This window comes from Gopherus flavomarginatus, chromosome 6 (genome assembly GCF_025201925.1).
Source record: "Gopherus flavomarginatus isolate rGopFla2 chromosome 6, rGopFla2.mat.asm, whole genome shotgun sequence".
Taxonomy (NCBI): Eukaryota; Metazoa; Chordata; order Testudines; family Testudinidae; genus Gopherus; species Gopherus flavomarginatus.
In genome coordinates, this window is record NC_066622.1 from 38015560 (window position 1) to 38042715 (window position 27156).

Below are 27156 nucleotides of genomic sequence, written 5' to 3' on the forward strand. Positions count from 1 at the left end.
GCGCCATGCCTAGTGGAGTGATTCAGTAGTGACTCAGACTGCCATCTGCAGTATGGAATTGCCAGCACCACTGGTAGTTCCTGGGATTTCCTTTGCTTTTCTGTCCAAGTACTGACTCTGCTTAGTTTATGAAACCGGACCATCTTGCAGACTAGTGTTATATGGCTGCAGCCCATAACAGAGATTTCCAATAATATTAGGAAAGATGCTTCAGAGAGTCTGAGGCATAAATTTAAACTGGAGAAAAATGATTTTATATCTCTTTTTAATAAAGACAACGTAGAGAGTAGGCCAAGAAAAAATAATTATAATGCAGTAAACTGTCCAAAATGACCTATTGCATATTGTTTTTTTATAGAATTGACTCACTGGCACATCTCTTCTGTTGCTGTACTCCCTTGAAAATGTAAAATGGTAACCTGACCTAACTCCTTCCCTCTTGACTTTTTTTGAGCAGTATTAATTTTTTAGTTGGTTGCTGAGGACTGGGAAGAGAGCACTCAATTCAAAGTGAGAAGATGTAAAAAGGTTGCAACTTCAGCATTTATATATTGGGGTCTGCTCACTGCTATAGATACCACAGCTAAAATGTTTGATCGTGGGCAAATATCCTGCTCGTAAACTTAAACTAGAATTTCACAAGCTGTTGTGTATTTAATCATGATTTGAATCTGATTTTTTCGCAGCTATTAAGATGTGTGCTAGGTACAAATGATTCCTTGATTTTTTTCAAAAGTTACTTTTGCATCTGTCATTGATTACAGGCAGGGCTAATAGTGCTTGCCTGTTATTAAGGTTACCCGACTCTTCCTATTGTAGGACCCCTTTTCAGTTGCTAATAACGTTGGCTGAAGTTTAGCCATTTGGGCTGATATTTTCTATGCTGGTTGTCTCAGGCTGAGTTATTCTGGAAAGTGTCAACCAAAATAGTTCAGTTTCCAAAAACAGGACTAGAGAAAAATGTTTCAGGGTTTTTGTTTTTTTTTAAAGTAATTCTGGTGACCTTTTCTTTGAGAAGTTCTAGCACCCACATAAAGTAGGGATTTAAAATTTGACAGCGCGGCCTTTGAGTCAGGGATATGTCTCTTGTAATTACTGTGCAAATCCACCTAAATTTGGCTAAATTATGACTTTGAAAAATTGTAGTTTGCACATGCTCAGTAAATACTTAAAATTTAGTGGCTAAAATCTGTAAAGATTCTATCTTCCTGGGGCATACTTCATTAGCCCTTAGTGCTGACCAAACTCTACATGCGCTGTCCTAACAAAGTGACTGAGCATGCTCCGTTCCTGGGGCTAAGGGGGCAAAGCTGAACTTTTCCTGTAGTTGCAGCTTCCAGTAGCTGTTACCTGGGCTAGAGCTGGGTACTGGAACTGAGACCAGAGAGCCTGTCTTTCCTTTACTCTGATTACTGCTCTGCTGGCATCTCGGAGCGCAGAGGAGGAAGTTTTCTGACTTGAAACCTGAGGGGATAAAAGGAGACCGAGGAAGAAGGGGAGTAGATTGGGACAAGGAGCCTGGTGAGACTGGGACTAGAGCAAAACTATAAGTGTGAGCTAGAGTAAGGGAAGGGAAACTGCTGGCTGGATAAGGAGACTGGGTTTGAGAGCCAGAGGGGGGTAGGCTGGTTGGGCAAGAAAATTGGGACTAGGAGCTGGTGTGGGAGAGGGAAACAGACCAGACAAAGAGCTTGGTGGGAGGAGAAAGTCTGGGACTGGCTGGACAAGGAGACTGGAATTGAAAACCAGTGTGTTGGGGAGTGGGGCTGGGAGATGATAAAAGACATGGAGCCAGGGAAAAACTTGGCAATGAGACCTGGGTCAAGCAGCCGGGGAGGGGGGATAGTGAGGCCTTGTCTACACTACAGGGGAAATTCAATCTAAGCTATGCAATTTAAATTACATGAATAGCGTAACTCAAACCGATGTAGCTTAGACCTACTTGTTGAAGGGTCCACGCTACGTGATGTCAACGGGAGACTCCCCCTATTTGACTCCCCCTACTCTTCTCAATCCGGTGGAGTACAGGAGTCAACGGGAGAGCAATCTGAGATTGATTTAGTGGGTCTTCTCTAGACCAGTTAAATTGACCACTGATGCATCAGTTGTTGCTTGTAGATCCCCTGGTAAGTGTAGACAAGCCCTGAGACAAGGAGGTGGGGGTGGGGGAACAGAGCTGGGGGCAGCTGAAACCCAAGAGGGGAGTGAGAGAATGAATGAGGATCTGGGATGGGGTAAATGAGACTGGCTGGACAAGGAGTTTGGGATGGGGATGAGAAGCCTGAGAAGAGACTAGGACTAGGAGGCTGGGGTGGAGAAGAGATTGGAATGGGACTGGGACAGATTGGAAGTGACAGGGCTTGGTGTCAACAGTATCTGACCTCTAGAGAACCTCTCCTCCATAGCCTGAAATGGAATCCCAGATTTCTGAGTTTCATCATTCCTCTGCTGTCAGTAAATACCTGTGAAACCCACTAGCAAAGTGTCTTATTCCCCTCTAGTGCTGGTCCACGTAGAGGATGAAAACCTATTACAGCTGTCACTTACTCTATTAACTCAAGTGGCAGAGGTCTATCCAGTGCATCTAAAGTTTCCAGCCTGTTGATAACCCATATAAGTGTCAGTGTGATGCCATGTGATTTAACCCCCCCGCCCCCCGGCAGTTTTCTCTTGAAAAGTCTGGGAAATTGCACACACAGCCTCTTCTTCTCCACCCCCTCCTCACCCACCCCCATTAACAGAACATTATTAAGGTTGCAAAGTTGAGCACACAGAAGTTAGGAAATGGCAGAATTATAGTTGCCTTTGTAACTTTAATTCATCCCCCTTCTGTATATGTATTATGATATACTTTTTACGTGATCACATACTGTTTTTTCCACAGGACCCTGGCCTAAGTCACTGCACAGGATGGACCTGCTCTGGGGATGAATCAAGGTAGTATAGTGATGGAGGCTATTGTCTCTAGGCCTCCTGCTTCATTAGTTGCGAAAGTTGGAAGATGTGGTACTGAATGAGCATGGAATTGCTTAAAGTGAGAGGATGGTCTCATGCAGGCAGTTAAATGCTGCTATGGAGAACTAGATTCTATTCTATCCTCTGCCACAGAGTTCCGATGTGATGCTAAGCAAGTCACTTAAACCAAATTTTTCGCACATGGTCTGTAATTATGCATTCTTCAATTTCTGGATACCTTACTTGAGATCTTGGGTTCTGATTTGTAGAAGGGCTAAGCACTCACATCTGCAACTGACATCAATGGGGGGAGGTGTGCTTTGAACTTAAATAATGCTGAGTACTCATTAATAGTGATGAGTACCATCGTAAAACCCATGAGAAAATTAAATAATTCTGCCTTCGGAACAGGGTTTAAATAATGTGCAGTAAATAAGTTTTAGGGCCACATATTGAACTGTGAAGATAATTCAAATTATTGAATGAATAGCTGCTCATGAAGTGAAAACTGCCCATTTTATGTACTGAATGAGACAAGAATCCTTTGGGGGGAAAAATGTGATCGTACAATTGAAGACTGTCATAATGCATATGTACAAGAGGGCTGAATTAAGGTTGCACAGATAGCCTAAATTCTAATACTTCCTAGCTTTTGGGTGCTTGACTTTTCAGTCTTAATGTTTTAACATAGTTTTGTGTATAAAGAATATTAAGATTGTCAGTTTTATTTGGCAATAATCTCTCTTATTGTAACTTGGTTAGCTTGCATTGTTTAATTGTAAAGCCCTGTGCTCACCACCTTGGTCGAGGGGAATGCATGCTTAATTTTCTTTGTTCTCAGTTTTTGGAAAGCTTGTTAATGACTTTAAAAAAAAACTGAACAGAAAAAAGACTTCACACTTTAAATATATTTATACTTTAACTCAGACCTTTTAGTTTCAAACTTAGCGTGTACTTAGCCATGAGTGAGGAAAGTATACTTCAATTTGGAAGGGAAAAATTCCATCAGAAATGTAAGTATGCACCGAATGTGCTGCTTTTGAGGTTCACAGGAATGTGTGTGCACATGTAAACTTAGCTGAGTTTGCTATAAATACATTTTTATGAATTTGTCTGTCGTAATAAAACACGGACAATTGCATTCTGCTTAAGTGTTGTTTGTATAATTTTACAATATGACTAGGGCATGATACCATGGTTGTAAAGCACTTGAGATCTACTGATGAAAAATGCTATATAAAAGCATAAGGTGGTATTATTATTTATTATAATGTTTGGTCTTTTACTGTATTTGCTTACAGATTTGACTGAGAATGTTGTAATTTCTTTTGTCTGTACTTCATTTCAGATTTTACTGTTCCTTAGGCTGTATCAATGGAGCACATTCAGGGAGCTTGGAAGACCATCAGTAATGGTTTTGGATTCAAGGATTCTGTCTTTGATGGATCAAACTGTATTTCACCTACTATTGTTCAGCCGTTTGGCTCTCAGCGCCGAGCTTCTGATGATGGCAAGCTCTCGGATATGTCTAAGACTAGTAATACCATTCGGGTTTTCTTGCCTAACAAGCAACGCACAGTGGTAAGTCTACGCAAGCCTTATGTACGTCTACAATACTCTCTGCTGGTAATGCTGTGTAGTGTAAGTGTATCTACATGCTGCAGTCAACAGCATACCACTTAGACCAGAAGCTGAATAGTTATCACATACTGCAACCATAATTTCCGCATTCACGCTGCAATATGTAGCTACACGTGTCAGTGAAAGGCTCTGGCAGAGGGGAGGCAGCAGGGAAAGCTTCAGCAGCTGCTTTTCACTCTCCAGAGGGAAAGCTCTGGCTGAGGGGAGGCAGAAGGGAAAGGCTTCACCACTGACTCATCCAACCTCCCCCCCCCGCTCCTTGTCCCTTGACTGCCCCCCAAAACCTCCTGCCCCTTATCCAACCCCCTGGCCCCAGCCCCCCTACCATGCAGCTCAGAGCAGCATGTCTGGCAGCTCGGCCGGAGCCTGCCGTGCTGGCCTGCAGGAGCACGCAGCCCTGTCACCCAGAGCGGTGCCTGCATGGTGGCATAGCTGTGGGGGAGGGGCCAGGGGCTAGCCTCTCCGGCTGGGAGCTCAAGGTCCGGACAGGATGGTTCCGTGGGCTTTTGCCCACCTCTGATGTAGGGTATGTGCTTGAGTCTACTTCAGGTGTATCTGTAGTTTACTCACCTAAGCAATGCCTCACAGTCTATACTGCTATTTTTACCTGTGGTAGGGGGACTGTATGTACGTATGCTACACGCCGCCAAAAGAAGGGTGCAGAGCTGAAGCGTCCTATGAGATACTATAGACTTTTACTATTGTTAATGTATATGGGGCAACAGAAATGTTTAAAAACAAACCAAAAAAAAAACCCCGAAACAAACAAACAAAAAAAAAAACCTGGGAGGTTGGTCCATGTTTAAGAAAGTCATTATTAGTCCTTTAATCCTAAAGGCTATATTTTAAAAATAGTATCATTCTATTCTGGTGCAATGTTCTACAATATACAGGTGTAGATTACATTCAAATATTTTAATAGCAAGATATTTCAGTAGTGGGCTAACCTAATTTACAGTACTGTTGCAGAACTATCCTAGCCTATATAAACTCAAATATGTGATGATTTTTGTCACAGGTTGCTTCAGCACGGATCCCCACAATGAAATATATTGAAGATAGATTGAACTTAAACATCTCTTGGTCTTTGTTCCAAGCTGAGGATTCCAATAATATGCTAAAACTCAGTAACGTTGCTTGAAATCCTAATTCATGTTTTGTCCCTTCCCTCAACATAATGCCACCTACCCACTCACAGTGCTATCATTTCTGTCTGCATATGTGTCTAGTATAAAACATTCTGTCCAGCATAAAAACAGTAAACTGCAACAAAATTTTCTTACTCAAGTTTCTATATTACTGTGGGTGTAACAGAAAATATGCCTGTCTGGCCTGTTAGCACAGTATGCCATGCGTCAAAACAGTAAGGCCCAGCAAGTCCATTGTTGTATACCACAAGTCAACTTTTGTAGACAAACCTTCAAAAGTGAACTGTAATGCAAGTTGGTTTGTTTGGTTTTTTTTGGAGTTGAACGGATCCTTTGGTTTTATAGAACTCTCTCAAACATTTTCTCAAAAGCTTTTTTCTGCTTCTACATTAGGAATATCTGGTCCTGACTTACTGCTTTTCCTGTGGAGGACCTGGAATGTGACATCATAGCTGGAGGCAGAAACTTGAACAGGAGGAAAGGTTGAGACTTAGGCTGGGAGAGCTGTAGCTCAAAATTCAACCTCCGGTTAAAACATCACATTCCAAGCCCAACTACTACCAGTGTTTCCTAGGGAAGAAGAAATATATATGATATTTCTTATGTTAATCAAGCAGAATTTTTTTCTTAAATCTAAGGCGGTCTTTTCTCATAATAAAGGAATATTCAGAACAATTTTTGGTGGTATGAAAAACAAACTAGCCACAGTAAATATAGCAAACCGTTACAATAAAGTGATTGTGGCAATCACCAAAATTCCTCTTTCCAAAACTGATTAGAAGATACTGACAAACTCAGAATGCCATACATAAAACCTGTATCACCTGTCTTCATTTTTGCTTCTCTTTTGGTCAAGATCAAGTGGCATGTTGAGCCAAAGGGTCATACAGGCATAATTCCTGAGCCTATTGTAGATCAAATGGTAGGGATGCAGCATTAAAAAGTTACATCCAGAGAAGTGCCATCCAACTGAGCATAAGACATCACAAACTTGTCCAGTGCGCTCATGGATATGTAGATTCAAACATCCAACCTTACATTTCATTTCCTTTAATATTAAGGCAAACGAAACAAACAGTGGCTTAACTTCCTCTTACTTTCTACTGACCTTTATAGAAATCAAAATAACTATTAAAATGAAACTTTTGTATGGAAGGATAACTTTTCTTTATCTTGAAGTTTTAAATCCTCACAGAAGCCCAGAAGTTGAATAGTCACCACATGCTGCAACCATAATTTCTACTAAGCATAGTAGTTTGTTCTTAAACATTTAGGGAGGGTAGCAAAGGCAAGTTTCCCCTTTTAAATGGGGCTGAATATACCATTTGTTAAGGAGGTTCACAACTGGAGATGCTTCTGGATCATAAGGTAGTATTGATGACCAGAAAGCACTGATATGTACATCTGATCAGACTTACAGCTTTTCAGCTTGAAGGGAGACCTATCCACAGTTACCCGTGCCTTTATCATATCGAGATTTGACAATGCATTCTATGGGAGCTGCATTAGAAGACCATTCTGAAGTTGCAGCCAATGAGAGAGCAGCAATATCAGCTATCGGCATTGGCTGCTAATTTGCTTTTGAGTGCCATTCTGTGTGGTGTTTGATCTTATATAGCCCTGTATGTATGGTTTGGAATCTGGCTATTTAAGAGATTGCCTTTGTCTCTCCATTGTCACACTACCTCAAATCAGCTGAGGTACTCTGTTTCTGGATTAGGATGATTGAGTTCACTACTCCTTCACACATTGAACTGAGAGTTCCATATGTGTTTACATTAAAGGCGTGATGTAAGACTCATTTGTTTTCTAGGGAAAGCTATATTGGATGGATTTTTTGGATGGACTTGTTCAGTTAAATTCTGAAGGAAATAATATTTTTTATTAACCTGTTTTAGCATTGCTCCTAGAAATGCTTGTACATGTCATCAGTGTGGCATGTTAGGCACACTTTTTTCAAATTTCAAACTCTATTAATAAAAGAGCTACTAAGTCTAGTTTTCTGTAGTGATGTGTAGAATGTGATGTGTCTAGTCTTGCGTAGAATATGAAGATCAGAAAAATGGTATTTTAAATCTTATGTCCCTATTAGAGTTTTAAATTAAAATTGGCTCTTGTCCACAGGTAAACGTGCGGAATGGGATGACCCTACATGATTGTCTTATGAAGGCGCTCAAAGTCAGAGGTCTGCAGCCAGAATGCTGTGCAGTTTTTCGACTTTTTAATGAACAAAAAGGGTAAGAAGCTGTGTACTAAATCAGAGAAACAATTTTAACATCCTGTTGGATTTTTCAAATCCTGATTTTAAACTAGCAGAAACATTTTTGCTAATTTCTTTAGAAGGCTAACTTGGCTGTGAAGACTCTCTTCGTGCTTTCTTTGCTTTTCTCAAATTTCTTATTCAAAAAGCCACTTCTTAAGTATGCTGAAATGATGTAAGAAATTAAAGGTTCGTTTTATTTAAATGCTCATACTCCTGGGGGATTTCTACACAACTATGTATGTGCAGATTTCTTCGCTTCCCTGCAGAAAAATGACTTTCTGATGGGGAAGCAAAGGGAAGCCTCAAGCGCGGTTATGTGCCCCACACCAGCAGTGTGGGCACTTTGTTTTGGGTGCCTGAAGCAGCCGGTGGAGACAATGATGTAGCCAGGGTTGCTGCCCAGGAGGAGCGGCGGAGAAAAAAGGCGCATGTCCTTCAGCGGCCCTGCGCATGTGCTGAAATGCCGCCGAAAGACGGAGTGGCGCATGTGCAGGGCCGCCAGAAGATGGAGTGGTGCTGGAATAGGCGCCATTTGGGGAATTCTGGGCTCGGGGGAGCAGGCACTACCCCTAGCTATGCTACTGGGTGGAGAGGTAAATCACCGCAGGAGTGGGGTGAGGCCCTGGGGAGACTCCGACCGATGGCTCCTACCCTGTGCCAGGTTCAGCTGCTAGTCTCAGCTGGGCTAGGGACAGGGGAGGACGGGACTTCCTTTTCCTCTTCCCTGCAAGGAGCAGCCAGGGCTGGGTCAGACCCACTCCCAGAAACCTCCCCTCACTCTAGGAACCCCCAACAAGCTCTTGTGCATTCAGATCCCCCCCACGCGAACTACCCAGTAATCCACCCACACCCATATTGCCCCACACAGAACCCTCTCACCCCACACCTGGATCCCCCCACTAAGCCCTTCCACATTTGGATCCTGCCGGGCTCAGCCTGTCTACCCACACCTGGTGTGTATGACTGTCATGGTATAATTTCCAACTCTGAACCTTAGCGTCCAAAAGATGGGGTACCAGCATGAATTCCTCTAAGCTTGATTACCAGCTTAGGACCGGTAGCGCTGCCACCAGCCAGGAATTCCAGTGCCTGGTACACTCTGGTCCCCCCAAAACCTTGCCCGGGGACCCCCAAGACCCAGACCCTCTGGATCTCAACACAAGGAAAGAAAACCCTTTCCCTCACCGTTGCCTCTTCCAGGCTTCCCCTCCCTGGGTTACCCTGGAAGATCACTGTGATTCAAACTCCTTGAATCTTAAACAGAGAGGAAAATGCACCTTCCCCCCTCCTTCTCCCTTCCCCCTCCCAGACTCTCCCTGAGAGAGACAGTAATCCTAACACAGAGAGAAAATTAACCTTTCTCCCCACCAATTCCCTGGTGAATCCAGACCCAGTCCCCTGGGGTCTCACCAGAATAAAAAAACAATCAGGTTCTTAAACAAGAAACTTTTAATTAAAGAAAGAAAAAATAGTAAAAATTATCTTTGTAAATTTAAAAAATGGAATAGATACAGGGTTTTTCAGCTATAGACACTGGGAATACCCTCCCAGCCTAAGTATACAAGTACAAATTAAAATCTTTTTAGCAAAATACCAATTTGAACTCCTCCCGGCCAAATACACATTTGAACTCCTTCCAACCAAATACACATTTGCAAATAAAGAAAACAACCATAAGCCTAACTCGCTTTATCTACCTAGTACTTACTATTCTGAACTTATAAGAGCCTGTATCGAAGAGATTGGAAAGAAACCTGGTTGCACATCCGGTCCCTCTGAGCCCCCAGAGAGAACAACCACCAGAAGCTAACAGCACACTCACAAACTTCCCTCCCTCAAGATTTGAAAGTATCCTGTCCCCTGATTGGTTCTCTGGTCAGGTGACAGCCTGGCTTACTGATCTTGTTAAGCCTTTACAGGCAAAAGAGATATGAAGTACTTCTGTTCCATTAACTCTTAACTATCTGTTTATGACAATGGCGCAGAGGGGCAAGGCCAGCCTTTGTGCAGTGTCAGGGATGGGTGCAGCCTCACCACCAAGTCCATGTCCAGAGAGTAGGGTTCAGGGTGATCTCTCACTTCCATGCAGCCAGTGGCCTGTGCTCCCCACTGCCATGCTGGAACCTCCACATGTATTTATTGTCAATAAAATTTGCAAAACTTTGCAGAATTTTAAAATGTGTATAGAATTTTTATTTTTTGGCACAGAGTTTTTAATTTTTTGGTGCAGGATTCCCTCAGGAATAATGCAAAGGATTTTATATACACCATAAAAAATGCCTGCACTTCTGTCTCAAAACTGAAGAAGGAAAAACCTGAGTTAGCTGCTTTTTACGGACTTTTTATATCACTCTAATCTAGCTAGATTGTGTTCAAATTTGAACACACAATGTTTTCTTCCTGCATTTGAAGATAGCGCACTTCAGCATTATATGTGCTTGACTCCCCCAAATAAGTATCCTTGTATTCAATTTTAATGTTATAAATTCCTCTGAAAATTTTAAAATGTTATGGATTTAAGTCTCATCTCAGGTATTCCTTTGCGTTTTGTAGGGCTGGGGAGGTGCTGCTATTAAATACCAAATGATTATTTTACAAGCTGAGAGAGAGTGAAGGTATCTCATTTGAGTTAGTGTATTAACTTCACACCTTGGAAGACTTGGGATTAGTGCTTTTTGAAGCCACAATCATGCGACAGTCATTTGTGGGTATTCATCTCTGTGTAATTGAGATCTCAAGTAACTTTGGAGCTAAAGCACATAGTATGATTTCTATGCCACTAAATTTGCCTTTCATAATTTGGTACATTTGTTTATAAAGCTATTTCTATGGTGCCCATCACCATAGCATCTGGATGCCTTATATCTTGTAAAAACAATCAAAATATATGACAACCCATGAAGGGTATTTAAACTGCTATTGCTGAAAAATTGGAAATCCACTTACAATTCTGTGGTGGTGGTGGTTTTTTTTAAAAACCTACTGAAATACAATCAACCTCTTAGAATGAATGGTATTTGTTTTCATGTTACAGGATCATGTATTACAATTTACATTATTGAGTAGACCTGTTTATTCTCATTTCTCTGTCCTTTTTACTTTTTAGTAAAAAAGCACGCTTGGATTGGAATACAGATGCTGCCTCCTTGATTGGAGAGGAACTGCAAGTAGATTTCCTTGATCATGTTCCACTTACAACACACAACTTTGTAAGTTTAGTTTTATTCTGTATTTTAAATGCAGGATGCTGGTTCAGTTGACTTTCTAAACATGGGAAGGAACTTTAGATCTTGATGCTACAGCATCATCTCTCCCAGTAAAATACACCTCTACCCCGATATAACGCTGTCCTCAAGAGCCAAAAAATCTTACCACTTTATAGGTGAAACTGCTTTATATCGAACTTGCTTTGATCCACCAGAGTGCGCAGCCCCGCCCCCGTGGAGCGCTGCTTCACCGCATTATATCCGAATTCATGTTATATCGGGTCGCGTTATATCGGGGTAGAGGTGTATGTTAATTAATAAAACCAGAATGACAGCCACCTCAGATTATTTACAGGTGTTAGTCCCCTAATCTCAGTGATTTTTCAAACCTGGCCTAGAACATGTGGCAACACCCTCTTTCATTTACAATAGTAGTAATGAAATAAAATTTTGATCCTCTGTCAGGTTGTTAAGCAGAGTTTTCTTTACGCTCCAGTTGACAGTATTTTATAATCCCAAAACAGAATGGATGTCTTCACCTTAGTCTTTATTTCAGAAAATTGAATAATTTCTCTTACATGTTCAGTAAAATGTGCACCACTTATGCAAAGAGAAAGTATTCATCGTTTCTTTGGCATGCATGTTCATTTGTTTTGAAGGTATCAGCTGCACAATGATTGTTCCTAGAATAAAGTGTTGCTTTTTGGGCTAGCAATCGTCCTAAACAAATTCATGAAATGCCTGTATCTGGTGACTGACTGTCTTCATCACCTGGGTTTATCCTGTGTATCTATATGTGTATGATTGGCTTCTAAGGATATGGCCTTCTCAGGGGTGGTTCAGGTTCTGAAAATAACTTGCTTTAGGAGTGTGTGGGTCCTTCGGTCAAAAAAATCCACGATGAAGCTGTCACAGAGTCCATGGGCAATGCTCTGGAACTGCTCCCTACAAAGCCAGTCAGGACTTTGGGGCGCCTCCTCTCCCTTGGAACAGACTGTTTTCAGGGCAAGAAGCTCACACGTCTTCACCTCCTGTGTGTCTCCTTGGAGCATTCAGCATCCTCTGCCCCTCTGGGTGCTTCCCACAGCGAGCCCGCCCCAGTGGGGTCCTGGGGAAGCCACAGGATCCTGCACCTCCACTTGGCAGTCAGACGTGACTCTCAGCCAGCCAGTAAAACAGAGGTTTATTAAATGACAGGTACACGGTCTAAAACAGAGCTTGTGGGTACAGCGAACGGGACCCCTTGGCCGGGTCCATTCTGGGGGGCAGTGAGCCAGACCCCCACGTCTGCACTTCACTCCTTGTCCCCAGCCAGCTCCAGACTGCCAACCCCCTCAGCTCCTCCTTCTCTGCTCAGTTCCTTTCCCAGGCCAGGAGGTCACCTGACCTCTTTATCTCCAACACCTTCAGTTGGCACCTTTGCAGAGAAGGGGCCCAGGCCATCAGTTGCTAGGAGGCAGTGCGTCAGGCATTTATGTACACTGGCCCTTTGCTCTGCAACAATCACACACCCTTATTCCACCACCTAGATACTTGAGAACTGCATAGGGGACACTGAGGCACCAACACAGTATTCAGAGAAAAAATTAAGAACATTCCCAGTTCATCACAGAAGCCCACTTATAGAGTCTGTTTTAGAGGCTTGTTGTTTTTTTCAGGGTATTAAGCATGTTGATGTCCTGCAAATTCATGACATCTCTTTGCCAGGCTGTATATGAGGCTATGTTCACAATTTGACAGAATTTTGTTCTCTCAGGAAGTGAGAAACTCTCTGATTATAAAAGCAGCAAAGAGTCCTGCGGCATCTTATAGACTAACAGATGTGTTGGAGCATGAGCTTTCGTGGGTAAATACCTACTTCGTCTGATGCAATTCACCCACGAAAGCTCATGTTCCAATACGTCTGTTAGTCTATAAGGTGCCACAGGATCTGGATCTGTAAAAGCTGCCAGCTTGGCTATCCCTCTGATCTTTAATTATAGTTTCTTCTCAACAGCATGCTATGGGATTCCTTTGCTTGCGATCCAGTCAATACTCTACTCAGTAGAGAGAGAGCAACAGATATATCCAAGCAGGGTTGGAGTTCTGATCTATAGACTCATAGACTCTAGGACTGGAAGGGACCTCGAGAGGTCATCGAGTCCAGTCCCCTGCCCTCATGGCAGGACCAAATACTGTCTAGACCATCCCTGATAGACATTTATCTAACCTACTCTTAAATATCTCCAGAGATGGAGATTCCACAACTTCCCTAGGCAATCTATTCCAGTGTTTAACTACCCTGACAGGAACTTTTTCCTAATGTCCAACCTAAATCTCCCTTGCTGCAGTTTAAGCCCATTGCTTCTTGTTCTATCATTGGAGGCTAAGATGAACAAGTTTTCTCCCTCCTCCTGATGACACCCTTTTAGATATCTGAAAATTGCTATCATGTCCCCTCTAAGTCTTCTCTTTTCCAAACTAAACAAACCCAATTCCTTCAGCCTTCCTTCATAGGTCATGTTCTCAAGACCTTTAATCATTCTTGTTGCTCTTCTCTGGACCCTCTCCAATTTCTCCATCTTTCTTGAAATGCGGTGCCCAGAACTGGACACAATACTCCAGTTGAGGCCTAACCAGCGCAGAGTAAAGCGGAAGAATGACTTCTCGTGTCTTGTTTACAACACCCCTGTTAATGCATCCCAGAATCATGTTTGCTTTTTTTGCAACAGTATCACACTGTTGACTCATATTAAGCTTGTGGTCCACTATGACCCTTAGATCTCTTTCTGCCATACTCCTTCCTAGACAGTCTCTTCCCATTCTGTATGTGTGAAACTGATTGTTCCTTCCTAAGTGGAGCACTTTGCATTTATCTTTATTGAACTTCATCCTGTTTACCTCAGACCATTTCTCCAACTTGTCCAGATCATTTTGAATTTTGACCCTGTCCTCCAAAGCAGTTGCAATCCCTCCCAGTTTGGTATCATCCGCAAACTTAATAAGCGTACTTTCTATGCCAACATCTAAATAGTTGATGAAGATATTGAACAGAACCGGTCCCAAAACAGACCCCTGTGGAACCCCACTTGTTATACCTTTCCAGCAGGATTGGGAGCCATTAACAACTACTCTCTGAGTACGGTTATCCAGCCAGTTATGCACCCACCTTATAGTAGCCCCATCTAAATTGTACTTTCCTAGTTTATCTATAAGAATATCATGCGAGACCGAATCAAATGCCTTACTAAAGTCTAGGTATATCACATCCACCGCTTCTCCTTTATCCGCAAGGCTCGTTATCCTATCAAAGAATGCTATCAGATTAGTTTGACACGATTTGTTCTTTACAAATCCATGCTGGCTATTCCCTATCACCTTACCACCTTCCAAGTGTTTGCAGATGATTTCTTTGATTACCTGCTCCATTATCTTCCCTGGCACAGAAGTTAAACTAACTGGTCTGTAGTTTCCTGGGTTGTTTTTATTTCCCTTTTTATAGATGGGCACTATATTTGCCCCCTTCCAGTCTTCTGGAATCTCCCCCGTCTCCCATGATTTCCCAAAGATAATAGCTAGAGGCTCAGATACCTCTTCCATTAACTCCTTGAGTATTCTAGGATGCATTTCATCAGGCCCTGGTGACTTGCAGGCATCTAACTTTTCTAAGTGATTTTTTACTTGCTCTTTCCTTATTTTCTCTTCTAAACCTACCCTCTTCCCATAAGCATTCACTATACTAGACATTCCTTCAGACTTCTCAGTGAAGACCGACACAAAGAAGTCATTAAGCATCTCTGCCATTTCCAAGTCTCCCGTTACTGTTACCCCCTCCTCATTGAGCAGTGGGCCTACCCTGTCCTTAGTCTTCCTCTTGCTTCTAATGTATTGATAAAAAGTCTTCTTGTTTCCCTTTATTCCCATAGCTAGTTTGAGTTCATTTTGTGCCTTTGCTTTTCTAATTTTGCCTCTGCACTCCTGTGTTATTTGCCTATATTCATCCTTCGTGATCTGACCTAGTTTCCATTTTTTATATGACGCCTTTTTATTTTGTAGGTCACACAAGATCTCAAGGGTAAGCCAAGGTGGTCTTTTGCCACATCTTCTATCTTTCCTAACCATTGGAATAACTTGCTTTTGGGCCCTTAATAGCGTCCCTTTGAAAAACTGCCAACTTTCCTCAGTTGTTTTTCCCCTCAGTCTTAATTCCCATGGGAACTTGCCTATCAGCTCTCTGAGCTTACCAAAATCCGCCTTCCTGAAATCCATTGTCTCTATTCTGCTATACTCCCTTCTACCCTTCCTTAGAATTGCAAATTCTATGATTTCATGATCACTTTCACCCAAGCTTCCTTCTACTTTCAAATTCTCAACAAGTTCCTCCCTATTGGTTAAAATCAAGTCTAGAACAGCTTCCCCCCTAGTAGCTTTTTCAACTTTCTGCAATAAAAAGTTGTCCACAATGCAGTCCAGGAACTTATTGGATAGTCTGTGCCCCGCAGTGTTATTTTCCTAACATATATCTGGATAGTTGAAGTCCCCCATCACCACCAAATCTTGGGCTTTGGATGATTTTGTTAGTTGTTTGAAAAAAGCCTCATCCACCTCTTCCACCTGATTAGGTGGCCTGTAGTAGACTCCCAGCACGACATCACCTGTGTTTTTTACCCCTTTTAGCCTAATCCAGAGACTCTCCACCCTTCCGTCTCCTATGTCCATCTCCACCTCAGTCCAAGTGTGTACATTTTTAATATATAAGGCAACACCTCCTCCCTTTTTCCCCTGTCTATCCTTCCTGAGCAAACTATACCCATCCACACCAACATTCCAGTCAACTCTAAGTCTGTGGTACTTAGAAGCAAATGAAAGCGAGGCTACATTTAACTGTGTGGGAGGGGAGAGCAGTAAGGTTAGCTCTCAAGGCTTTTCTTCCTTCTATTAAGATGGAATATGGCCATACTTTTTCACAATGTGACCATGCATTATCTAAACCAGGGGTTGGCAACCTATGGAACGCGTGCCAAAGACGGCACGCGAGCCAATATTTAATGGCACGCTGGAGCCTGCCCGAACTCCAGCATGCCATTAAAAATCCTGCCCAGCCTCTCCCACTCTCTTGTGCCCTCTACTCCCCCCGCGGGAGCAGGGAGCAGAAACATAGCTATGTGCATGGGGTGGGCAAATGGCCCCACTCTCCCAGCATGGCAAGCTGTGGGGTCTGCGCTCCGGGGCTGGAGCGCCAGCCGAGCGCAGCAAGCTGCTGGCCCCTCCCCCGACTTCTCCCGTCCCCTGGAGCCCTGCTGCCCCGTGCAGTGCTCTGGGGGTTGGGGCTGCATGCTCCTGCAGGGCAGCATTTGGCTCCGCGGGGAGGCAGACACGCTCCCTGCAAAACTGTAGCTCTGCCGCCGCCGCACGCAGCGCTCTGAGGGCTAGGGCTGTGCTCTCTGGTGGGGCAGCGCATCTGGCTCTGCGTGGAGCCTCAAGGTAAAGGGCTCAGGGCTGGGAGGGTTGGATAAGGGGTAGGAGCAGTCAGCGGACAGGGAGCAGGGTAGGTTGGATGGGGAGGTGGGGTCTCGGGGGGGATATGGAGTGGGGGTTTCTGGAGGGGGCAGTCAGGGAGCAGGGGAGGTTGGATGGGGCATGGGAGTCCTGGGGGTTGTGAGGGGACAGGGGGTGGTTAGGGGTCTGGTAGTCAGGGGACTGGGAGCAAGAAGGGTCCTAGGGGGTGGCAGTTAGGGTGGGGGGTCTCTGGAGGGGGTGGTCAGGGGACAAAGTGCTGGGGGGGGTTGTATGAGTTGGGAGTTCTGGGGGTCCTGTCAGGAGGCAGGAGTGTGGAGAGGGGTTGGTGCAGGCAGGGAGTCCGGGGGGTTGGATTGGTCGGGAGTTCTGGGGGTCCTGTCAGGGGGCGGGCAGTGGTTGGATAAGCATGGGAGTCCCGGGGGTCTGGCTGGGGACAAGGGTGTCGATAAGGATCAGGACAGTCAGGGGACAGGTAGGGACTAGGGTTCAGTCCGAGGACAAGGAACAGGGAGGCTTAGATAGGGGGTGGGGTCCTGGAGGGCAGTTGGAGGCAGGGGTCCCAGGACGGGGTAGTCAGGGGACAAGGAGCAGCGGGGTTAGGAGTTCTTAGGGGGGCAGTCACCCAGCCCTCTCCCCTGAGCCCTGACTCCCACACACACAGCACGCCCTCTGCCCTGAGCCACGCACACACACACCCCTAGATCCCTGCCCTGAACCCTGTACCTCCCTCATACACACCCAGCCCTCTGCTTGACTCCTTCATCCCCTCCTTCTCCCAACCCTAGCCCTGACACGGGCACCCCCACCCATACCCAGCCCCCCCTCTGCCCTGACACCTATACCCCCCCACATACCCAGCCCTCACTCCAGCCCTTTGTCCCCAGCCCTCTGGGTCCCGGCCCCACACAGCCTGCTGCTGATCTTGGGTTCTGGCTGACGGACCCTTGCCAGCAGGGGTCCCGGCCGCAGGCCTTCCTCAGCCTTCTGTCAGCCTAGGTGAACAGAACCCCAGACCAGCAGCGGGCTGAGCGGGCAGGCACCATAAGATCAACATATTAATTTCATTTTAAATGAAGCTGCTTTAAACATTTTGAAAATCTTGTTGATTTTACAATACAACACTAGTTTAGTTATATAATATATAGACTTATAGAGAAGAGTCCTTCTAAAAAACATTAAAATGTATTACCGACACGCAGAACCATAAATTAGAGTGAATAAATGAAGACTCGGCACACCACTTCTGAAAGGTTGCCGACCCCTGATCTAAACTGATGGGCAACTTCATTCCAATCTTCTCTGTCAAGATATGATTTTTCCATAGGGATATTGAATAAAGACTGAAACCCTTTTGATACGTCAGGCAGAACTAACAAATTCTTTAGCAGATTGTCAGTTAAAAAGGTGATTGACACAAGGATGCCTCATTTATTTGATCCTTTGTTCTGTTTGGGTTAGCCCACAAGTGGACTTGTTTGTGACCAGACAGAACAGAGAATGCAAAATCTTTTACTCCAGAGTCGGCAGGGACCCAGATTTGGATCCTGCCTTTATTGTACATCATGGGGGAAAGAACTGTTGTATCCCTTGCTTCCCAAAAGTCTTAGTAAAGAGATGTCAAGATGCTTAAAAACCACCAAAGTTCACCTAAAAATAAATTTGCCATAAGGAGTATAACTACTAAATATCATTCTTTTGTGCATAGCTTATATACTTATATACACACAATTCTATAACTATTTAAAAAAAAGTCCAAGGTGATGTGATTGGTGCTTTACCTGAAGGAAGTTTTAGACTCTTAATTGAAGTCAATGTCAAAACTCCCAAGCACCTTATTGGCAACAAGATGGTGCTCTGAATCTTTCAAGGATACGCTTACATTTCAGTATTAAATAGCTAGGTAAAGAGCTCACCAAATGTCTACAAAATATCCATAATTGTAACAGCACAAATTCACAAACTTTCTCAAGTGTAGTGTTAAGGTCAATATTTGGTTTGGAGCAGTTTTATAGTAAGTTTTCATTCATGATTTTACAGTTAATTTTTGCCAGATCCTTAGGTATTCATCTGAGCCACTTGATAGAGCAGTTACCATAATGGGGTGTGTGTGTGTGTGTGTGTGTGTATATACACATTTTAACCATTTATCTTGTGTTCTAGGCTCGGAAGACATTTCTAAAGCTTGCCTTCTGTGACATATGCCAGAAGTTCCTGCTAAATGGGTTCCGGTGTCAGACGTGTGGCTACAAATTCCATGAACACTGCAGCACTAAAGTCCCAACTATGTGTGTGGACTGGAGCAATATCAGGCAACTCTTGTAAGAGCTTTTAATTACTAATACTAACAGTCTCTGTGACTAAAGAATCGCAGACTCCGTCTCAATATCAGTGAGTGTTATGGTTTGTTGAGCAATGTAATATGTTAAAAAGATTTGTGTATTGACGTGATGAAATAACCATCAGTATCTGCTCCCAGCCAGTTTATATAGTAAGACTATTGCCATGAAGTATATTAGGCTCGTTTTATAGAACAATATTCTGGGACAAGCAGACAAAGACATGGCAAATGTCCAGCTAATTTCTTTAGTGTCACCTCAAAGTTCATTCAACATGGAAGTGTGCAAGAATTCCTTGTACAACTCATTTTTGTCTAAGGAAAAAAATAACCCTTTTGACATAGAGTACTATTGGTACTATGGGGCTTTTGAAAATTTTACCCCAGATCTCATAGTCCTTTTGAAACTCAATGAAATTTAGGCTTCTAAGGCCATGTCTACTGTCGTCCTTATTTCAGCAAAACTTTTCTCGCCCAGGGGTGTCTGTTTGTGTCTCCCTCCCCCCACCCCCCTGAACAACATAAGTTTTGCCAGCATAAGCAGTCATGTGCACTGTGCTATGTCAATGGGAGACCCTCTCCTGCGGGCATAGCTACCACCGCTCATTGAGCTGGTTTTATGATGTTGACAGGAGAGCTCTCTCCCCTTGGCATAACGTAGTTACTTGAGCACTCTTACAGTGCGTACAGCTGTGCTGCTGTAAACTTGTAAGTGTAGATTTGACCGAAGTCATTAAGAGGTTTCTGAAAATTTTATCCTTGGTTCATATTAGGAAGCTGCACCAGTGTAACTAAATCAACTTAAAATAAATTTAACTATACTGCTACAGAATCCTAGTGCAGATGGAATTAAACCTATTTAAATGAATAAAATGGTTCAAGTACATCTACATTAGTAGTTTGTATTAGTTTAACTAAATTTAGTTGTGTAGGTACACACTTTCAAATGTAGAACAGCCCAAAGAGTGTAGGATAAATTGTAGGATTCAGTGCTAACTTCTAAACCTCCATTAGCTCCTTTGCACTAGCAGTTTGGTGTTGAATGTCATGCCAAGAAAGGCTAATAACCCAAGTTTAATTTAGAAGTAACACTTTTTGGAAAAAAATCATTAGGTCTGCAAGGACGTATAGGAGTTCGTTCATCATGGAGCACACCATAAGTTTAAAGACAGAACCGGAAAACAAACTTTGTATAAATATGGATAAATATAATATTTTACATGGTAGCAGTCAACCATAATGCAAAAACAGAAACCTAAAATCATACCTTTTTCTGTAGCATTGATCTGGATGTAATGTAGTACTTAATTTTAATTTTTTGTTGATATTTCAGATTGTTTCCTAATTCAAATATCAGTGACAGTGGTGTCCCTGCACTACCTCCCTTGACAATGCGACGGATGCGTGAGTCTGTCTCCCGGATGCCTGTTAGGTAAGCTATTTCCACTGCTTTTTGTTTTGGGAAGTATAATTTTAATAAAATGGAATGATTATGTAATACTAGTAATGGACAGAATACGCTAAAACAACATTGCTTTGTTTTTAAGGCTGAAATGCTAATATCTGTTTGCATATGGAAATTGTAAATAAGATGTGTAATATCCCCCTTTTCTACAGTTCCTAGAATTGAGAGACACTTGCACCTGGGATTGCCGGCTTTGAATTTTTAGTCTTGAAGTTTTAAATCAGATCATTAAAAGTGTGGGGTTTTTTTAAAATATTTTTGATACTACTGTGTCTTTAAAAATATCAGTATCAAAAAGTAATATGCTGTAGAATATAGGTTCCTTCAGACAGTATTGTGCCAGTAGCCCCATTAGAGCACAACCAGTCATGTAGTACATGTGTGAAAATGGATGATTCGTTTGTTTTGCATGAGTCATATATAGAAGTTTTTTAAATACCATCAGTTTTGGTACTACTATGTTCTTACTGTTTAACCTAAATAGAGGGGTTTTAAAAGGAAACAGTGTATAATAGGTTAAAGAAAATATACCACCCTTGAAATTCTGAAAATTAAAGAAAATGTGTGTGGATTTAGATGCTAAATGCATATTCTCCTTCCATGCAGCATGTCTTCTAACCCTTACTTCACACTTGAGTCCCTTTCCCTGTAGTATTAGAGACTGATGAGGTTAGACCAGGCCAGAGGTGTATGCCCCTCAGCTTCCTCCTGACAAGACTGTCTGCTCAAGAGTAGTGCAAGCCCATTTCTGTGATCCCAGGATGTTAACTTGAAACATTTTCTTTTGGGGGATCTGCAGTAGTAACTCATTCCTTCTTATCCCTTTGACCTCTTCGTCTTGACCTCCTATCCTACTTGCAACCCAGGTAATAGCAAATGAATTAGGGGTGAATCCTTGTCATCTTTTGTGAATAGTTAGTTACTTCGGTCTGGCTATTCATGCGATTAAAGTAAGCAGGATTTGGTTGGCTTTTAGTCCTGATTGGTAATTCTTTGCTTCAGCTGTAATCCAGTATTGGCCATATGTTAGAGAAATTACATTCTTTGTTTAACCATTGTTGTTTGATTTCTATAGAACTGTATTGGGCTCCTTTTAGCTGGTGGTATGATCCATGACTTCCTTGTAAGCTGTTCTGTGTGAACAGTTGAACAATCCCAACAATCTATTTCCCCTTCCCAAACTATAATTTTCACAGCAAATTTTAAAAAATAGTTTTAACTCCTAAAAATTCACTAGGCTTGAAAGAAGGGTCTTGCTTAAATTTCACAAATCTGAATTAATTCTAACTGAGCTAGTATTTTACCAACTGATTAAATATGAGTTGTCAGGAGTTGAGATGAGGAGTGACAAATTAAATAATGGCAAAAATACCACAGACTGCTGCTGAATGTGCCAAGCAGGTATTGCCAACTGTTAAAACCTTGCTTAAAACTCTTTTTGATTTTGTTCCTAAATTAAACTGGGCAAAATCCAGCTGGCTAAATAGCTTAGTCAGCAAATAGTACTAATCCTTCCTGGATTCTGTGTGTTTTTGTTTTTAGGCAAGATGTACTATGCGGTAATTTACAACTAGTATAGAAAGAAAAATGAACTCTGATTTATTTTCTCCCTCTCCTCATGTTAGTTCCCAGCACAGATATTCTACGCCTCATGCCTTCACATTCAACACATCACATCCTTCCTCTGAGGGCTCCCTTTCCCAAAGACAGAGATCTACATCCACCCCAAATGTCCATATGGTCAGCACTACCATGCCTGTAGACAACAGGATAATTGAGGTAATATGCTGAATAAAAAATTGTGTAGAGCTCATCTAAAACTACTACTGGTTATTTAACCAGTATTTTAATTGTTCATGTTGTTGCTGTTTTCTGCTTAACATTTCCCATAGTTTCGTAAGTGGTGAAAGCGCAGGGTGATCAATGTCTGCCTAGAGATTTAAGTATCTTATCTTTCATGCTTGCAGCCTCTCACCTTTGCTAAAGTTTTTAACAGGTTTTGTGCTGCTTTACAAAGAATTGGTGGAGCCTAATGTTAAGAAGTTTAACAGATCACTCTTACTGCGCAAGAGCATGACCAGATTTGCTGCACAGCTGCTTACTGTTGGTCCTTTGGAATGTGTTCTTTGCCATTTAAAAAACATAAACTCACATGCAAATTGATAAATCAGTCAGATGGTGGTGCATATCTGCATGCCAGTTGCAAAGAATGAATATTAAAGGCAATGCCTCTTGTGCTATGCAGCCCATTAGGCCTATACTTAGGGTATATCTTCACTACCTGCTGGATCGTCGGGCAGCATTCGATCCAGCGAGGATCAATTTATTGTGTCTAGTCTAGATGCGATAAATCGATCCCCGAGTGCTCTCCCCTCGACTCTTGTATTCCAGCTCAGCAGGAGGCTCAGGCAGAGTTGACAGGGGAGAAACCATGGTAAGTTGATCTAAGTACGTTGACTTACATAACTTAGATCATCGTCCCCCACCACCACCACTCGGTGTAGACCAGGCCTTAGTATTAAGGACCCTAGAATTACGTGGTAAGGTTCAGCACAGCTGAGATTCTCCCTCCTTCTACTTCCTTTCAAACTTCTGTTCTTTTTGTAGATTGGCAGTGCAGTCAAGCCTGAAACAGGAGCTCTAGTTGCTGTTAGGTGCTATTACTGTTAAAACTCACTGGGGCGGGGAGAGGCTTACAGGAAGAGGAGCATGACCTGCACAACTCCTACCAACCAGAGCCTTTATTCTAATAGTTTTTGAAACTTCTCAGAACACATCTCTAGCTGCAGAGCTGTAAGATACATAGGCTTGCTGCCTTTAGTTCCTCTCTGGCACACCTCCAAAACGGCTCATGAGGGAGCTTCTCTTCTGAGCACCTCTGGACTCTATAGCTGGGGAAAGATGCCTGTAGGTCAGAGATTCTAAGCTCTTTTTGGAGCAGAAGCTGTGTTCAAGGTGGGCTTTATAGGGGAAGTACCTTTTCCTTTTTTTGGTTTTGTTTTCCTTGTCCACTGTCTCATTCCCTCTTCACCAAGCTCCATTGCCGACTGTATTTATGTCACAAAAATTACTCACAGGATAGTTTTACAAATAGGCAAATTAATTATATAGCTATCTGCATTTCCTAATAATTGTGTAGTACACAGGGCTTTGACGGATACACTGTCATCTTTGTGTTTCATATAATGTAATGATGAGATGCCACTCTTTCTCCCTTCCCACCTTTTTAATATCTTAAAGGATTGTGAATGAAGTAATGTAAATGTGCAGTCTTCCAGAGATTATGTAAAAAGCTATTTGTTTATGGAAGATGTTTCACACAGTGTTGAATGGAAAAGACTGGCTTTTAATAAATTAGTTTTCAAAAATGTGGGCATTAATAGTCTCTCTGTAGTTTAAAACTATACTTACTAGTGAGAAAAATATAACCTGCACAAAGCTAATGAGTAAAGCTGCTTTTTCTTTCCTCGAGTTCCTGATCGTTTGTTTTTATTCATTCATCTTAGCAACTGAAAACTATTATTTTTTACTGCTTCCTCTGTTCTTTTCTTTATTTCTCATTGCTTTTAATTAGAACAACAGCTTGAATGCTTCTCCCAGTTCCTGGTGCAGACGATTTTGTTTGAGGGGAAGAGTAGGTATTTTTCTTCATGCCTTTGCTTTCTTGCAATTAACAGCATTTGTAAGACTGTAAACCACAGTAGTGGCAAAGTGAAATTATTAATCTAAAATTGTTTTAATAAAGATGTTGGTGGGGCATGTTTGTTTTGGTTCAGTTCTAATATGTGAGTACGGTAGTTGGAGGTGATACCTGGACAGAATAGTTTCAGTCAGGGTTAAGTTGATAATTCTACAGACTGTGAAATTCATCCTTTGTGTTAACATATTCACTTTAGTAGGTCTACACTAAAGAAGCATTGGCCCTACTATGTTTAAAACAAAATCTTGTCTCAAACACATCCTTTTAATGTATTGTCTGTCCTTTTCTCTGGGAATTGTTTTGATGAATTATAGCATGGCCACACCGAGATGATATAGCCAAGTAGAAACCAAGATTAAATAGTGTGCTCATAGAGTCACATTGCTTGAGGCCAAAAGGTACCACCAGATCATCTGGTCTGACCTCCTGTATATCACAGGCCACCAACACCACCTAGCACCCACGTACAAAGTATTGCAGCCCACAGGAGACTAGACTATTAGGTGCCACAGCCAGAGAATAGGAAGGACTGAGGTGAACCTGTACCCAAAGCCCGTGCAGCGGCAGAGAAATGATTGTCAGGTGTACCCAGATAATCCTGACAAGTGAGCCACCTTGCACAACTTGTACTTCACATAAAGATTAGGTGTAAATAACAAATTATAATACTGGTGGATAATATATATATGTGATTACCCAAAAGAGCACCTATATTATTTCCTTGACTAAAAAGATTCAGCAGAGGTTAATATTTTCCCTTTAGCCCAAACTGAGATAAAATAGAAGTATTGAAGTGCAGTAGAAGTGCTTTTTTCCTTAGAAGTCAGGTGTATGTATATGTAAATCTAAAAATAACTTCTTTTAAAATGGCTTTCTTTAAAGTAGCTGAGTTTTTCAACTCATTTGACTGAAATTACACCCCTGGGCAGCAGTGTGAATGTTTTGATTCAAAACACAGGTCATAGATCAAAGTTTGTTACTAGCCATGACAGCATCCCTTTCTGAATGAATCTTTAGGAATTATAATTAGGACAACTCTTTAAAAATGTGTTGCTTATCTTAATAGAATTAGCATGGATCATTCATAAACCTTCGTGTGGGGTACTTGTAGGTTGTTCTGCCCTGCCATGAAATCTAAATGTCATCTGTGGATAGCTGGTTGGAAGATTTGAATTGACTTCTATTTTTTGACTTTTTTTTAATATTTGACATTTTTGTAGTGCATGTTCTTGCTTTGTATAGTACTTAGCCTTTTTGCCATTCCTATACTTACTTTGGGATATGGTTTATTAGAAGGAACAAGTTGTAAAAGTTTCTTCTGCCAGTACTGACCCTGTGCATGACTATAGAATTAAGTGCTGTAAAGTTTGTGTGGCATGAGGAGAAACACTGCACCAGAGTGGCCTAACAACCTATTTTTAGCCCATTTGTAGAGTTGTATTTTGGACAGCGATGTAAATCTTGTGAGAACTTATTTACTTAGGTATTAGAGTGCAAATCTCAATCTTTTGCAGTCTCACATGGTACAGTGGGTGTATGTACTTCCAAAGTGTCTACTGGTTGTAAAGTTTGTTCACATTCTAGCAATATTCCCCTTATATATAGAAGGAATCTCTCTCAGTGCGGAACCAAAATAGTGATTTTCTGAATGCACTCACTCTAGATAGTGTAGACCACGGTAGGAATTATGTACCTATCTGAAATTCAGGGGTGCATAACCGTTTCACAAGACAGTACACAATGTCTGGGAATATCAAAAACATGTTTAGTATTTTCTTTGACAAGGAGGTTCTTATTCAGCAGCAGCGTTTGGATAGCAATATAGTTTAACTTCCCCATGAAAATCATGTAAATTAATTATGAAAGCTCATGATTAGAGCCAGGTTGAAAAGGGGGCAAATAGATGTTTTCAGCAAGTAACAGCTGGATTCTTGTGACTTCTAAAATATCTAAACCATTCTCTTTTGAAAGATACTGGTCAGTAATCTTGTGCCCTGAATCAAAGCTTTTTAGCACCATTTCATGAGTGATCTGCTTTTTCTGATATCTGACTTCCAGACCCCTTTCCTCCCTCCACACTTTGTCTAACATCTTACTGAAATGTTGATTTTTTTTTTTTAAATTTATTTTCTCTCCCGTTTTAGGATGCAATTCGAAGCCACAGTGAGTCAGGTAAGGTTTCCATACATAAAATAGTTAGAATTATTTCTTTTACTCTACATTTATTTTCTCTTGTTCATAATTTCCTGTTTTGCTTTTGTGTATTAAGCTTCACCGTCAGCTCTGTCTGGAAGTCCCAACAATATAAGCCCAACTGGCTGGTCTCAACCCAAAACCCCAGTGCCAGCCCAGAGAGAGAGAGCTCCTGGATCCAACACACAAGAAAAAAACAAAATTGTAAGTACTGTAGTATTTGTTCTTCGAGTAATTGCTCATGCGTATTCCACAGTAGGTGTGTGTGCTTGCCACGTGCACTGGTGCCAGAAGTTTTTCCCCTAGCAGTACCTGTAGAGGAGCGCCCTAGCAACCCTTGGAGTGGCACCTCCATGGCACGGTATAAGGGGTGCTGCGTTCTCCCCCCGCCCTCGGTTCCTTCTTGCAGCCAGTGAAGGTGCTTCGGAACTGCTGCTCCAGCTTTGCTGTAGCTTGTTCCCAAAACTGTTCGTTCATTCAGTATATGGTACCTGTAGCTGTTTGGTTTAGATAGATTCCCGGGCCAGGGCATGCCCCGTACCCCGGGTTTTAAGTCTTGCCACTGAGTGATCCACACACAGATTGTCTATGCTGTTTGAGGGAAACCCATCTTAGCGATGGCTGCAAGGTTTGCAAGTCATTTAAGCTTTGGACCAAGAGAGAAAGGGACATTAGGCTCTGGGCTATTCTGATGGAGTCGGCGCTGACCCTGGCTCGGGCGCGCCGCTTCAAGTCGGCACCAGCCACCGCG

General features: G+C 42.3%; 1 protein-coding gene across 24 annotated transcripts in view; it reads left to right on the top strand.

The window, feature by feature from the left end:
• The window catches only part of RAF1 (Raf-1 proto-oncogene, serine/threonine kinase), a 118838-nt gene that overhangs the window by 39693 nt on the left and 51989 nt on the right, over positions 1-27156 (top strand). For 10 of the 24 annotated variants that reach the window (XM_050957785.1, XM_050957784.1, XM_050957780.1 and 7 more), the window contains 10 exons: positions 2885-2937; positions 4304-4536; positions 7869-7981; positions 11114-11216; positions 18873-19030; positions 20381-20479; positions 22138-22291; positions 24087-24146; positions 26357-26384; positions 26482-26609. In XM_050957785.1, the coding sequence (XP_050813742.1) occupies positions 4330-4536; positions 7869-7981; positions 11114-11216; positions 18873-19030; positions 20381-20479; positions 22138-22291; positions 24087-24146; positions 26357-26384; positions 26482-26609 (1050 nt within the window). In that variant the 5' untranslated portion in view covers positions 2885-2937; positions 4304-4329. Of the gene's footprint in view, positions 1-2884; positions 2938-4303; positions 4537-7868; positions 7982-11113; positions 11217-18872; positions 19031-20380; positions 20480-22137; positions 22292-24086; positions 24147-26356; positions 26385-26481; positions 26610-27156 lie in introns of those variants that run through there. The other 14 variants (XM_050957797.1, XM_050957796.1, XM_050957795.1 and 11 more) reach the window with 5 other exon arrangements.